Source organism: Pterocles gutturalis, unplaced genomic scaffold (assembly GCF_000699245.1).
Source record: "Pterocles gutturalis isolate BGI_N339 unplaced genomic scaffold, ASM69924v1 scaffold14907, whole genome shotgun sequence".
Taxonomy (NCBI): Eukaryota; Metazoa; Chordata; class Aves; order Pterocliformes; family Pteroclidae; genus Pterocles; species Pterocles gutturalis.
In genome coordinates this window covers 116,347-131,288 of record NW_010115725.1, presented here as the reverse complement: position 1 = coordinate 131,288, position 14,942 = coordinate 116,347, and the positions used below count along the sequence as shown (strand labels likewise).

The window sequence follows — 14,942 nt, the reverse complement described above, 5'->3', positions numbered from 1 at the left end:
GTATAAAACACACTGTACGGGCCTTTTCTTTTCTCTGTTTGGATGCGCAGTGGGAATTAGCACAAGGATCCACGTTACCGCTTCTCGAGGAATGCCACTGTGCAGCGCTGAGAACTGATTTTGCCAAGAAATGACACAGCAGGGCTTGTGTTCCTGTCCTTGGGTGGCACAGGGCAGCTGCTGATGGGAGCTGGGTGGAGCAGGATGCTGCCCGAAGCGCCCGCCACAGACTTGTGGTTGAAAAAGATGCGGTGAGGAGGCAACGGTGCTGCTTACGAACAGACAAGTTGCCTTCAGGATGAAGGGAACAAAATGCTGGGGTCAGGTTTGCAACTCCCCCAGCCTCCTGGTGTCTTGCAGTGTCAGGGGGTACCGACTACGCAACCGGGTCGTGTTAAAGCCTCGTAGAAATTAAAGTACAAATGCTCTTCAAATACTGGCTGGAGCATTCCACAAAGGCCACTTCTATACCAAACATTTATTTGCATATGTAGTTGCTACGGGTGATCCTGTGCAGAACGAAAACGAATCCAGTTCTTAATAGCACATCATCTTTTCCCTTGTATCATAAAAATGTATTGGGGACCTCTGGCTCCCGGTGTCCAAGTCACAATTTACTAATTTTTCCCTCCTGACTTAAAAAAATATTGACATCAGTGTAACTAATTTGTTTTCAGATAATACAACTATGTCTCGATACTGTGTCATACCTTTATTTCGTGCCACATGAAGGCAGAAGGGCTTCCTGTTTGCACCACACGCAGATAAGGGTGGAACACTCCAGCTAAAATTTGCAAGAACATTTATCAGATACCCTTTCAAAAGTGAAAAACACTTTCTAAGGTCAGTCTTCCTCCAAACTACAGGCCAGCTTCTTTTCTGTAGACTTACCACAGCACAAAAAAATTACAGTTTAACCCACTTCATTAGTAAGAGCTGGGGTAGGAGCATTTTTGCAGAATTGCTCACATGAAAACCAGTGGACAATGCACGGCTGCAGCAGACAAGAACAACAATCCAGTGGCAGAGTTTTTGGGTTGGGCATCGAGAGACAGAGCTCAATTCTCTATTTTGTTACAGGCTACACATGCGATAGCTTGGGCAAACCACCCCCGGGTGTCAAACCCAGCCAAGGTGACCAGCCGCACTTCAGCTGCATCTGAATGAGCACAAACGGCTGCAGTTAAGGCAACGGAAACACACCTTTAATCTCACTCTGGCTCAGTTTCCTGGGAGATAAGGGGAGGTAAAGCGACAAAGGATCCTGGGATTCTCCAGATAAGGGGTATATTTAGCTACATAAGTACCTTGAGGTTGACAAAATGCACTAGAATGCTGACATTTAATTTAATTTAATGCCAATTCATTTAATACAAGACACAAATACAGTTTCCCAAATTCCCTACCACATTTACACAGATTTTTTCATTTGTTTTTCTTTGCTCAGGAAAAGTCCAAGACCATGCCCCCTCCTCAACCATCCACCCTGGTTCCCCTGCAGCCACCTTACTGCCCACGATGCTCCAGGAATGTCGCAGAGAAAACCACAGCGGAATAATGAGAACGAGGGAAAAGGTGAGACAGCGGCATGGCAGATAAGTGCTCACCAGATCAAAGAGCCAGTGAAGAGGACAAGTCCAGCTCTCCCTGGAAACATTTCATTTCCACGACTGGCAGATAATCGGACTCTCAGACCCTGGCACAACTAAGAGAGTATTATTTTCACTGGAATGAAGTAATGCAACAGAACATAACATGGTTTGTGTCAGCATCAGCCACTTGGACATCATCTTCATACCGCGAGATTTTTTTTGCACAAATACATTTATATTGGCCTCCGCATAGAATATCCCACTTCAGGTTTGCGACTCAGATCCTACACGCCGTACGCACAGGCTATTGCATCACCGCACAGCGGGGCTGTAAAAGATCCTGTGCCAAAACTCGGGGGATTTGCCTTCAATCCTCATTCTAAATTTCCACCAACACTAGGCAACACAGAGGTAGTTTCTACAACAGCAACAAAACGTGGTACAGGACTGGAAATCAATACACCTCCTTCACCGGCATCCCGGGGGTCCAGCCTGGTGCCCAGCGGGGTGCGGAAGCCTGGGGGTGCTGGGTGCAGGGACATCGGTCTCAGGATGCTGCTGGAGTCACAGAATCACAGAATGTCAGAGATTGGAAGGGACCTCGAAAGATCATCCAGTCCAATCCCCCTGCCGGAGCAGGACACCCAGATCAGATCACACAGGAACGCATCCAGGCGGGCTTTGAATGTCTCCAGAGAAGGAGACTCCACACCCTCTCTGGGCAGCCTGTTGCAGTGCTCTGTCACCCTCACCGTGAAGAAGTTTTTTCTCATATTCCAGTGGAACCTCCTATGTTCCAGCTTGAACCCATTGCCCCTTGTCCTGCCACTGGATGGCACAGAGAAGCGCCTGCAACCATCCTCCTGACACTCACCCTTTACATATTTATAAACATTAATTAGGTCACCCCTCAGTCTCCTCTTTTCCAGGCTAAAGAGACCCAGCTCCCTCAGCCTTTCCTCAGCAGGGAGATGCTCCATTCCCTTCATCATCTTTGTGGCTCTGCGCTGGACTCTCTCCAGCAGTTCCCTGTCCCTCTTGAACTGAGGGGCCCAGAACTGGACACAACAGTCCAGAGTTGCTCTCTGGTGAATTTACTCTTGTCTCTTTATCGGCATTTTTTTCTCCTACGAAATTTAGTTTTTATGGTCAAAAGGGGAAATTCTCTCTGTTACTTTTTTGAAATCCACAACCAAACACACAGTCGGCCAAGTCTCACCTGGAGGCTGGCCAGTGGTTATGCGTTTGCTCATTGCAGGAACCATACTGACATCCCGCCACACAGAGCCACTGTCTGAAAGATCTGTTTTACTAAAAAACCCAGATGTGTTTAACTAAAAAAAAAAAAGAAAAAAAATCTTAATCACTGAAAAAGAGGATGGGGGAATCCTGGGGGGTTTGTGGCTTCACAAGCCTTGCAAGCTATTTCTGGGAATCACAACCCCATTTGATTCATAAAATCAAATGTCCCTTAAAATTACAGCCCTCTCTTCTCTTCTTTTCCTCTTCTCCTCTCCGCACTCCCAGTGGTTAAATAAAGAACAAAACAATGCCATATTTAGGTTATATATATAGAAAAGGCTCCGTTAAGAATAAAACGACTGTTCAAGAGCAAGACTGACTCAAGGACTGTATACACTCTGCTCAGCAGGCGCCAGCCCGTGGTATACACATCGTCTGATTTACATTCACATCTTCGTCCCTCTGCCGCACGGTAAGCGCTGCACATCCCAGGAGCAGCAATATTGATGAGCTGGACATTTTTCTCCGCTAAAACCTAAAAGCCCCATGTCTTGCGAACTTATAGAATACCTCCAAGAGGTGCCATGCTGTTCTTCCGAGGTTTCCACTGTAATCAAGTCAAAAGTCTGCATTGTTGAGTGAAATATCTCACCTGTAGGTTAAGCCTTTTGGAAATGTACTCATGACACAACAAATTGTGCGGGTTACACAGCATACAGAGAGCATTTTCCTCAACTCTTCCCACTGGACTACACTCCAGCAGGATTTGAGAATAAATAGATAATAATTAATAATAATAATATGAAGATGATGATGATGGAAAAGACTGGGCACACAACCATTTTCCAGGCCAAAGCATCTCTATTGTTATATGAAATTCTCTCATCTCTGGGAATCTGCTGTGCTCTGACCTCAGCCCTCTCTGATTTTGATCTCTGTAGCAACCGGAGAGAGCTGAGGTTAAGACACACACTTCTATGACTAAGGACCAAACCCTGCCATGGGTGATGATGGATAAAAAGTGAGTTTCAAAGTGATGTGGAGCACAGGAACTTCAAAAGTCATGTTAAAGGGATGGTCTTTCAGGGAATTTTTAGAAGCAATGGCTACAGCGGTATGTATATGTGGGTACAATTCACAGAATCATAGAATCACTAAGGTTGGAAAAGACCTCAAGGATCATCAAGACCAACCGCCAACCCAATCCCACCCACCCCACTAACCCATGTCCCCAAGCACCACATCCACACGTTTCCTGACCCCCTCCAGGGATGGTGTCTCCACCACTGTCCTGGGCAGCCTGTTCCAATGCCTGATCACTCCTTCAGTGAAGACCTTCCTTCTCATATCCAGCCTAAACCTCCCCCGGTGCAACCTGAGGCCACTTCCTCTTGTCTTATCCCTTGTTACTTTATATACACACACAGAAATATCCAATGCACACGTACACACCGACACAAGTTACCTAGCAAAATGCTCCCTTTGATCTGTCTCAAACTATTCAATCAATTCAATTTGAGTTTACATTCACAAATTCCATGGAAAAAAGAAAGGGCCGAGTGAGCTGATAGTGGCCGTTTATGCCAAGAGCCAGCAGGACCTGACTTATCTGCCAGAAGAGGCCCCCCCCAGCCTCCTGCCTGCCGTGGAGGTGCCCTTGACACCATCCACTTTACGGAAACTATTCCAGAGTTGGAGAGCCAGAGCCGGCACAGCCGCCCAGTTCCTGGGCACACATCCGGACTGCGGGACAGAAGCCTTGGCACTCTCCTCACAGCTCACCGAGCTGCTTGTAGCTGGTGCTGTATCTGTAGCACCTTCCGGCAAAAGCAAAGATAAAATAATGATTTATTTATAAAGCAGGAACGTGGTTTGGTGGTTTGGGTTTTTTTTTAAAAAAAACAAAAGAAACTTCTTTGAGCTATGTTGGAGACACAGAGCAGCAGAGCATGTTAATGGAATGTAACTCCAGATAAGGGCTTTAAAGCCGACCTTTGTCAAACACAAGAGAGCTAAAGGAAGGACGTTCAGGTCAGCCAGTGTTTTATGCTGCAGCGATACCTTGGGTTTTCCATTTCCTTATGGACTGCAGTGGTATGTTTCCGCTGGAGTTTCTTTCATTCACTTCAGACTGATTTGCTAATCAGACTTTTGGCTCTAGTATAACAGTGCTTAGGGAAAGCAGAAAGAATAAGAATATATCACACACGTGAATTATTATGTTATCTAGCATCGCCTGTCTTCTTTTACAGAAGTCATCCATCTAACCTCTTTATTTTTAAGCTACAGTCAGACCATCTATTTTTCTGACATCACATCACTGCAGAACTCTGCACCTATAAATAATGTGAAGGAAAAGTGCTGAGTACATGGATTTTTTTTTTAAAAACACCATGATCCTCAAATTAAATCCTTAAATGAACAGAACCTTCCACTCGTGGCAGATTGATAAAGACAACACGGGAAAAGCATGCCCACCGAGCAAGGCTGCTGCTTGCCATCGATTCTGTCCATTGCCTTATCACAGGGGAAGAAACTCACGCCAATCACTCACAACCACTACCCAAGGACAAGTTTTTGTTTCCACAACATCCTTCAAAGTGCTTTCCATATTCAGCCTTCATTTAACCACTGTAAAATAATATGATACATCCCTATGATGATGTACGATGAGCGTCCATTTGTTCAGAGCAACACCAGCGGTCAGCCTGCCCAGCAAGGGAAGAGAGAGGTTCCCATGAAAGAATTTTGGGGAACCGAAATCAGCCGAACCCACGGACCCACAGTTTAGCCAAAGCACCAGGACCAACACCTCACTTTTGAGAAAATGTCAGGATTATATTTTCTGGCTCAGCTTCCAGGACTATTCCTTGAAGAAAGTGTTTCCCCAAAGGACTCCCATGAGTCTTAAATGATGGGAAGGGAGGTTGACCATGGAGCACATCCATCACCCGGGAATCTGAAATTTGGGTCTGGCATAGAAGGGGTTAGTTTTACAGATTAAAGCAGGTATTTCTCATGACTATACCTATTGCCTTTCTAATAGCAATGAGGAGTCCTTAAGTGGCATCAAGACTATGAAACGACATCACAGTCTGAGGGCTGATGCATTTGAGGGGTCCCACAGGGAGCAGGCTCCAAGTTCTCTACAGATTTTAGGAAATTCACAAACAAAATACCAGAAAAATTTTGTTTCAATCTCTAGAACAATTTAGATTTGTTTTTCAGAAAGGAAAGAACATACAGCAGAGCTGTGCAAAATGCTCTGTTGTGCTGTGCTGAAGAGCACTGCTGCCTTTAACCAGTCCTCCTCCAAACGCTCCGTTGTGACACTCACCTGTACAATGGGGGATCACTTTTACCACAGGCACTTCCAGCAAATTTTCATCAATTTCATGTCTACAGAGTTGTTTGCCAACTTGTACGAGGAGAAGGCTACGCATGAGTAGGCTATACAATACTCACGATACTGTTTGCGTGGAAAGAACACCAAACAGCGAGGAACAAATTTCGAGGGAATTTCCCTCCTGCATTTCACGACATACCATTTCTCTTTGCAATTTCACTCCACGCAGCTGGACCTAACCCTCTGCTACTATCCGTAAGGCTCCTGCACTCACTGGCAGCAGATATGAACTAGGTTCAAGATGACGCACACTGACCTTTTTTTTTTTTCCACTCCAATTTAGTATGAATTCCAAGTTTATAATTTCTTTATCATAAGCTCCTTCCTGATTCTCTTATTTCAGAGATTAAATCTGGTGAGCTTCTACAGGAATGTAAATGTTCTCCCCTCACTATAACAGAGATCCCTCTGCACGTTTCTTTGGCTATGTTGCTCTCCAATGTTTGGTACAATGTGACCTCTTACTAGACAGATCCCACAGCCTCCCAGGATAAGGAAGTGTCCTAGTCTCCAGACCAGCACTCATGACACTAGTTGGGTTTTTCCTCCTGGTCTGGATGATGCCGTGTAGACATCACCTTTGAGCTCAGCCCAGCACTGAATTACCAGGACCATTTGCTGTTACTTGTCCGTCACCAGTGGTCTTTAACCCACAACCTTGCCAGAAAGAAAAATGGGAAAAAGGTCCACAATCTATTTAAGAAGTGAGGCAATCCAGAGTGGCCTGGACAGTGAAATTCCTGCACAGCTCTCTGCTTTCTGTGCCCACCCTGCTCTCCTGTGGGTTTCTGACCATCGAGGATATGTTGGCTTAACACAAATTTCAGAAACCCCAAACAAGGTGGAAGCAGACACAGAATACACATCTTCTCAACTCATTAAGTCTCCAAACTGATTAAGAGAACAACAGCCCCCCCTCCCCGCAGCAAGGCAAAGCCTTCCTCCGCGGAACACCGCAGTCACAAAAAGGAGTCTAAGCCCAAGCAAAGAGCTCCCCTTCCAAAACAAATCAGCAATTTCATCTAAGGTACCTTTAAAGGCAAAACAAAAACACATTTTATGATGTTCCATTAGAGGGCATCCTAGCATGTCCTTTTGTGGGACCTAATTTATATCCTCCTGCAATACTTTGTGAATGGTCTTCTGTAAGGACAGTCAGCAGCATTCGCATCCCCAAACTTCTGCAGCCCTTGCAATTATATTAATAGCTTCACTTCATGTTTTAGATGGTACGGTATCTCTCTTCTAATGGTGCCGCTTCCCCCTCCAGGAGAGATGAGTTCTCCCTATTGCACCACGCAAGTAAGATATGAATGACCTGGCCACACTATCACTAAATTAATTTCAACCTTCAGAACAGTTGAAGATCACACTTGAAAACAATAAGAGACTACAAAAGGTGAGCAAGTTTCACCACATATCTTGAAACTAGAGGGGAAGATAATAAATACATGTTCTCAAAAGCTACTGAAGACAGAAGCTCCACTGCCAAAATACAACACGGCAACTGCTCCGACCCAGCAGCAGGAACCAAACCTGAGCTCCAGGACACAGGGAGCTGTTGTGAAAACAGCCACTGTTCCCACCCATGTACTCGATCTTTAAAAACTCAGCTTTAAGACAGCTTACTAATATAGGTACAGACAGATGCAGCTTATGACCATCAGTCCCAATCAGTAAGAAGCCTCTAAGTAGTAAAATCTACTTATAGTGACAAATATCTTCCAGATTGGGCTGTGACATGTAGGAAGATCAGTTCCTACTCATACCTGTAGATACACTGAAATCAGTTCACAGATTGGAGGCACCAGAGGATCTAAAGGTAATAATATTGGAAATTAAGAAATCTAGTGTAAGAAATAGGAGCTGACACGATAACATGAAAATATATCTATGGGGCAGATAATTCAGCTACAATAAATTACCAAACTATCTGACTTAAAGTGGAATGTAAAAGTGCTCCTGTCACACAAAATGAAAAATGAACTTCTGACTGCTGAAACGCAAGATTAATGAATCGACAGAACAGACATGAAACAACTTACGATGATCCTGGACTTGCTGTTGGCGGGGGACCTGCAAAAGTGACAGAAGAAAAACAGTGTGATGAGTTATGGCGAGGTAGCAAGCAGGAAGCTTTCGAAAACCTTTTAAAAGATAAAAGTAACAGTCTGTCATGTTGGATGTGGTTTATGTAGTTTAACAGACGTGTCGCAGTTTCTCAGTACCCAAGACAAGACTGTATCCCGGAGCAATGACTATCTGCGAAGCACCGGACGAGGACAATACACAGGTGAGGCACTACTCCTGCATGTCAGTTAAATCACAGAAAAGCAGCAAATCACAAGAGGCTTGTACAAAAGCATGTTGTAACTGTAACAAAACAGCATCATTTCCCTCTACCAATCTTCATTATTTATCAGGGAATTCAGCCTAGGCCTGATCAAAGTTGTGCTGAGCTCAGCGGGCTGTGGCTGAGATGGTTTTGTTGTTACTGCCCTCGGAGCTTCTATTTTGGCAGCTACTGGAAGGTAGATCGTGCAGTGCAGATTGAAGAGTCGGCTGCAGGGGATTTCAGTATCTGCTCTAGAAACTGAATTGTGACATTAAATATTGCTCCAGTCAGAAAGAAAGAAAAACACTCACTGTTTTCTACAGGAGCATCTACAAAAGCATCATTGCTCAGACAAAAATCTCCTACATTTCAGATACCAGCTAAAGGACAACAACTGCCTTTTGAGAGAACATCTAATGAGTAATTTCTTGTTAGAATTTAGAAAATGTGGGAGATTTAAGAAAAAAGCCTCATCACATACATCATTCACTGTGTGTTATTTGTCCAGTTCCTAAGAGGATTAACTGGGACTCTGTGCAAACACCTTCATCTCGGTGAATTATTTCCCTCTGAAATCTGGAGGTGGAGAAGATGCACAAAACCTCTTTCTTCTTTGGAGCCTTCTCAGTCATAAGATCAGCTTTGAAGGTGATTATCTCAATATAAACTTGGAAGAAAAACTGCTTATTTTACCTGACAGGTGTATACATATATATCTCTCACTAAAATGCCTCCAATCTACACCGCAAGCTGAAATTTCTCACTTTCTCAAGACAAAGGAGGTCAGTCAGGTACTTGAGAATAAAATATTTTTTCTTTTCTGGTCTGAATCCACTCCGGTAGCATGTTAATGAACATTGCTGTGTTTTGCAATGCAGTGCATTCATTTTCAGTGGATAAACACACCTTCCTCCAGTCGTTTTTCTAAGTAACTATTTGAACACTTCAAAAAGACAAAACTTACCAAATTTTACAAACAGCACACCAGTTGTAGAAACGGTCTTTCTGCCGTTAGTTGCAACGCACTGGAAGTAGCCGGTATCTGTGGTGTCCAGGTTCCTTATTCGCAGTCGAGACCCATAGCTCGTGGCGCGGAAGGAGATCCTCCGGGGTTCTTGGACAACCGGCGCGTCGTTTTTCAGCCAACGGACCGTCGGAGGAGGATTGCCAGAGACTTTGCAGTGCAGCTCAGCGGTCTGGCCAAGGGTGGTGGTTATGTTATTCATCGGTTCATCAAGCGTCAAGAAGTAATCTGTTACATAAAAAGAAAAAATGGTGAATAAAGAATTCCAACTCAGGAAATGTCAACTTTAAAGAAAGCTCATGCTTGTCTTTGAAAGGAAAACAAAGCAAGTAGTTAGGTTTAGAAGAAAATTATATTACCTGTTAATTAATGTTTCAGGGCCAGCAATAGGTCCCACATAGTTTCGCATGGTAATAAACGGAACAAATTTTGGAATTTCCATTGCACTACAGTAATGCTGTATTTCTTGAAAACTTCTCTTCCTTCATACACCCACAGGTTCTCTTTACTTTCTCAGCATCATCCTATTTGGCTTCATTCAACACAGGAAAAGAAGGTAACACTGCTTCTCTTTTTTCTGTTATTTTTCCCTTTTGCTAACCAATAAACATGAAAAACATGAACCAGAAAGCCGGTGGCTCATGTTGATGCCTCTGCCTATGCAGATCTGCTCGTGCTCCCGTTAAGGACCCACAAAATAGAGGAATATATGAAACGAACCACGCAGAAGCGAAGACCTCAGAGCCATTTTTAACTGACTTTCAGAGCAGTGTAGACAGTATGTTGTCAATGATTTTGTAAGCACTACCTGCATAGACGAGGAATAAGGACCATATCTAGGAGATGAGGACTTTTTTCTCACTCAGTATTTCCTTTGCTAAGAGTACTAAAATCTATCTTAAATCTGAACTAGGTCTCATGATAGGTGCAAGCAGAAGATTAGGAATTCTTTTGTTAAGACAGAGAATGTTAAATCAAATTTAGCAAAATTAATCTCTTCTAATCCATTTGTGAGCAATGCCTTCTCCTGTCAACTGCTATTTTGTTCTGCATCGTTCAGGAAGAGGACTATTTCTAGTTAACTGTAGTCAACACTTAATTAAATCCTTTAAAAGCAGAGAGCGAGATGGATGGAGTCCGGGGAATGGAATAGGTGGGCTTTCATCTCCGTGTCACAGGTTCAGATCTAGCAGTGGTCATTAGTGGCCCAAACCCATTATCATCTGCTGGCTGCCTCGGCAGGGTGGCCAAACAATGAGAAATCCAGAGGCTGTCCTCTGCTCCTGCGCTCTCAGAGCCAAGCCGGCAGCACAAGGAAAGCCCATCAGCACGTAAACTTGTGCTGTGCTGCTTTTGCTTCACCGTTCTTGAGTACATCTACCGTTAACTCCAGGAACGAGCCTGCCTAAAAGCATGAAAAAAGTCTCCAGCATATAGAAAAACAGCTTAGCCAACTAACTAACTGGCCTAACTAACCAACTATTTATTTTAATCATGTCTTCACTAGCTGCTCTCTTCATTATGTTTCGAGTATATCAATATCTCCTTCCTTTGTATTTAATCTGTTTCACATGTAAGCTCTTACCCTGTGTTTGCACAGCCATTAGGATAAACATTTAGCACAAAGGAACTGCCCACACATTATTTTTTTTTTTCACTGATTGACTAACCTTTTAACGTGCAGGTATGAAACTGTGCAAAACAGGACTGTTATCTACACTCCCATGGATCTCATTAGTCCGGAAATCTACGTATGGGGGAAAGAGGGCAGAGATCCTGGCCCTCGGTGAGGACAGACGACAGGGTTCGATGTCTCTCGCCAGGGGTGTCAGACCGGCCTTTTTGCTCTCCGGAATCATTTCTGCATGCTTCGCTGCAAGACTAGAAAGGTTTCTGCCTTGCTATCTTAATCACCTCCCCAGGAAGCATAATCTAAGTCAGCACACGTATTCTTGGGTTCTCTCCACAATCTGGGTTTAATAAAATCACACTAATAGCATGGAACCGGATAACCGCATTTCATTACCCAATGTAACATTTCTATACCGCAGTCATTTCTATAATTTCTGATAATGTTTCAAAGACTGGTTCAGACATCTACGGTATAACACAGTCAGGGAACAGAATGCCCTCACTCCTGGGATGGTCTTGCTGAGAAACAACACAGAAAATATAATATTTTAAAGGACTGATGGTATATAGGAGAGGAGAATACAGGAGGAAGGATGTAGGGTAGGTTTCCAAAGGCTGGAGAAGGATTTTAAAGTATCAGTAGCAATAGTAAGTCAGTGAGAATGTAGGGCTGTAGTGCAAGAGCTACGGGGCAACTTCTCTAGGTACAAACAGAAAGAGCCTCTCAGCCTCAGGAGGTTCCAGTGTTTTCTACCTCCCTCCACAAAATATTAGAGACACTAAACCAAAAAGCATCTGTTAAACTCAGCTTAGCTTAGTCCTCAAATCCATAAAGTCTACATTCAAACCAAGCACATCACCTGAGATGAGATTTAAACAGGGAAGGTTTCAAGAAACTGGAAGCTTCATGAGAAGGTATCTCGCAGATAAAGCAGCTCTGTAATCGAAAAGTGGGCTGGAGGTCTAACGGTGCTTCCAAAAACCCCTGGACTGTTACTGAGACATACAAAATGACGAGCACTCCTTCCCTGGCATGCACAAAAGCCATCCATTGCTGCCCCTGCCTGGTGTGGAGGGGCCAAAGAGAAGCCTGATTTTATTTTTAATCGTCGTGTCTAACTCCCACCTACCAAAGCCCATCAGATCTCCAAAGCTGCTGCCACCACCCTTCTCCTTTAATCACAACTATGTAAAGAACTTATAAAATAGTTCCTGCCTGCGGCCAGGTTTGTGTCCAGGTCACCCCCATCAGCCACTCTCTGGAGCCATCAGCATCAACATCTCCTCCTTCTGGGACCAACGGCCAAGAAAATGTCTAACTCCCACCTACCAAAGCCCATCAGATCTCCAAAGCTGCTGCCACCACCCTTCTCCTTTAATCACAACTATGTAAAGAACTTATAAAATAGTTCCTGCCTGCGGCCAGGTTTGTGTCCAGGTCACCCCCATCAGCCACTCTCTGGAGCCATCAGCATCAACATCTCCTCCTTCTGGGACCAACGGCCAAGAAAAAAGGGGGGGAAATCCTCCTTTTGAGCTTTCAGTAGGAGGTGAAAGGGGCTGATGAAACGGGGACGAACCTGCTGCTTGCACACACGATGGAGACACCACGTTGCATGGCCATGCTCTTACAGCACGCCACGTTCTACCACGTTTCATCCCACAGCCTCCCTGCCGTCAAACAGCTCCCCAGATGTCCAGAGTTGACTCCCTCTGACCTAAAGAATAATTTCTTAGAAACACGATGGTTCTTATGTATAGAAGTAATTATTGCACTTCTGAGAATTAACTCGCCGAGTGGCACTGGCCATTGGAAAGTCTGAGTTCTAACCCTGGCTCTGAGTAGTCGTGGGTGGATCACTTGAGTTGTGATTTTCAGAAGAGCCAAAGGGAAGTAGACACCCAAAGCCAATCAAAGCTCACATGGGATTTGTGCAACTAAGTCCTTTTAAAAACAGCCTTAAACCTTTTGGCTCGATCTCTCCAGCTATAAAGCGAGGATAATAATCCCGCTTACATCATGGGGAGGCTGTTATGTACATTAATGAGATAATGCTCGTAAAGCACTTTGAAGGTGAAAAGTGCTATGCTGGGATAAGCGCTCTTATTATATTTGAAGTTAAATCTCGGGGTTTCATGAACATAACAAAAGCCGGTCCATATTTTAGAGCAGCACTCTATAAAAACATTTTGGAAACATATTAATTTACAAAAGTATGGGAAAATAGTCTGAAAAAGTTCTAAATAAAATTTAGCCCACCTATAATTTAATAATAGTCGAACTGTTTTTTTTTTAATTTGTAAAAACAATTTACTGCTGGGCCTAGACCCTGAATGCCAAGTTTCAGCCCACAGAGATTTTTTTTTTTAATGGCTGAGTTATAAACCCTTGAAAAATGCTGACAGCCCCTTTACTATAGCAGCACTAGCGGGTGCCCTATAATGAACTTTTAAATGACTTGAGATAATATCTGGAAAGCCAAGCCTGAAATATATTTCTGGGTTTGAGCCATTGCCAACGCAAACACAACACATCATAAGTCATCTTCATGATTCTAAGCGCATAAATTGGAGACACTGCATATAAAATCCAAATATTAGGTATCCTTCATGGCCAAACTTTTTGCTGGTTTGATGTTACAGAATAGCAACAGCTGTGCAAGGACGAAATGTACTGCGTTGCGTGTCTCGAAAGAAGAAAAGTGTGTGTATTTCCACAGCTACGTCTTGACATTGTTAAATAGGAGCCTGCCCGGCCGTAATAAATCCTGAAGTATTCTACTACTTTTAAGTGGAACCCAGGTGGCTTTCAAAATAAAAGCTCGTCCTCTCCGGCCAAGGAATGTTAATCTCCTCTGTGACCACATGGTTACTCTATCTTAAATTACCGAAGACACATCTTAGAGCAGTAACACCCTCTTTGCTCAGAGGAGGATTTTGCTGGCCACAGTGAGACCTTTTTTCCCCCCAGCACAGCGTGTGCTACGTGTTTCTGATTTCACTAGGTGTTTAAAGCACGACGGGGATGCAGGATTAGACCCTGAAACGTTCATTTTACGAGAAGAATTGCTGTTTCATTTATCCTTTTCTTTATGCCCTTCTGATCTTCGGGAATATTCAAAGAAAAGCTAAAATTAAAGTCTCCATTCAAACCATCGCAAGCCTGAAAACAGCTTTAATCCAGGTGCAACAGGGAGGCCGGCGTACCAAGTCACTTCCCATTACAGACGTGTAACACCACACTTCCCTGGAAACGAACATCTCCAAACCTTTTCCCAAGCAAACCTACAGCTGTGGGGACATCGTTTCCAGCTGCTGGGCTGGAAAATAAGTTTAATTCTGGATTTGGAAGTTTGCAAGGCAGATAAATCTACAGATTGGTAATTTAAAGAGTTAGTTTAAAGAGAAAGAGGCTGCTAGGCACACCAGAGGGTCTGACACAGGCTGCTGGATTTAATATATGAGTCTAGAAAGAAGCATTTTCATTCATTCAGAGCTTTGGATTATCCACGTTAGTCCAGTCTGACGTTACACTTGCATGCACCCTCTACTCACATGTACTGGCACCACCATCGAGCTCAGACCGTTGGAAATTTTCTATATGGAACTGTTCTCTTTGGACAAAGTCAACAACTGGGAGCCCACCCAGCCTGAATGGACTGGAGGGGCTTGCTGGTTGTTCCATATGTTTGATCGACTCGAGTTGTAAAC

General features: G+C 43.9%; 1 protein-coding gene across 1 annotated transcript in view; it reads right to left on the bottom strand.

Annotated features, from left to right (window-relative positions):
- The window catches only part of ROR1 (receptor tyrosine kinase-like orphan receptor 1), a 53,497-nt gene that overhangs the window by 31,565 nt on the left and 6,990 nt on the right, over positions 1-14,942 (bottom strand). Inside the window, 2 exon segments of the mRNA XM_010075289.1 lie at positions 8,286-8,316; positions 9,540-9,827. Coding sequence (XP_010073591.1) covers positions 8,286-8,316; positions 9,540-9,827 — 319 coding nt within the window.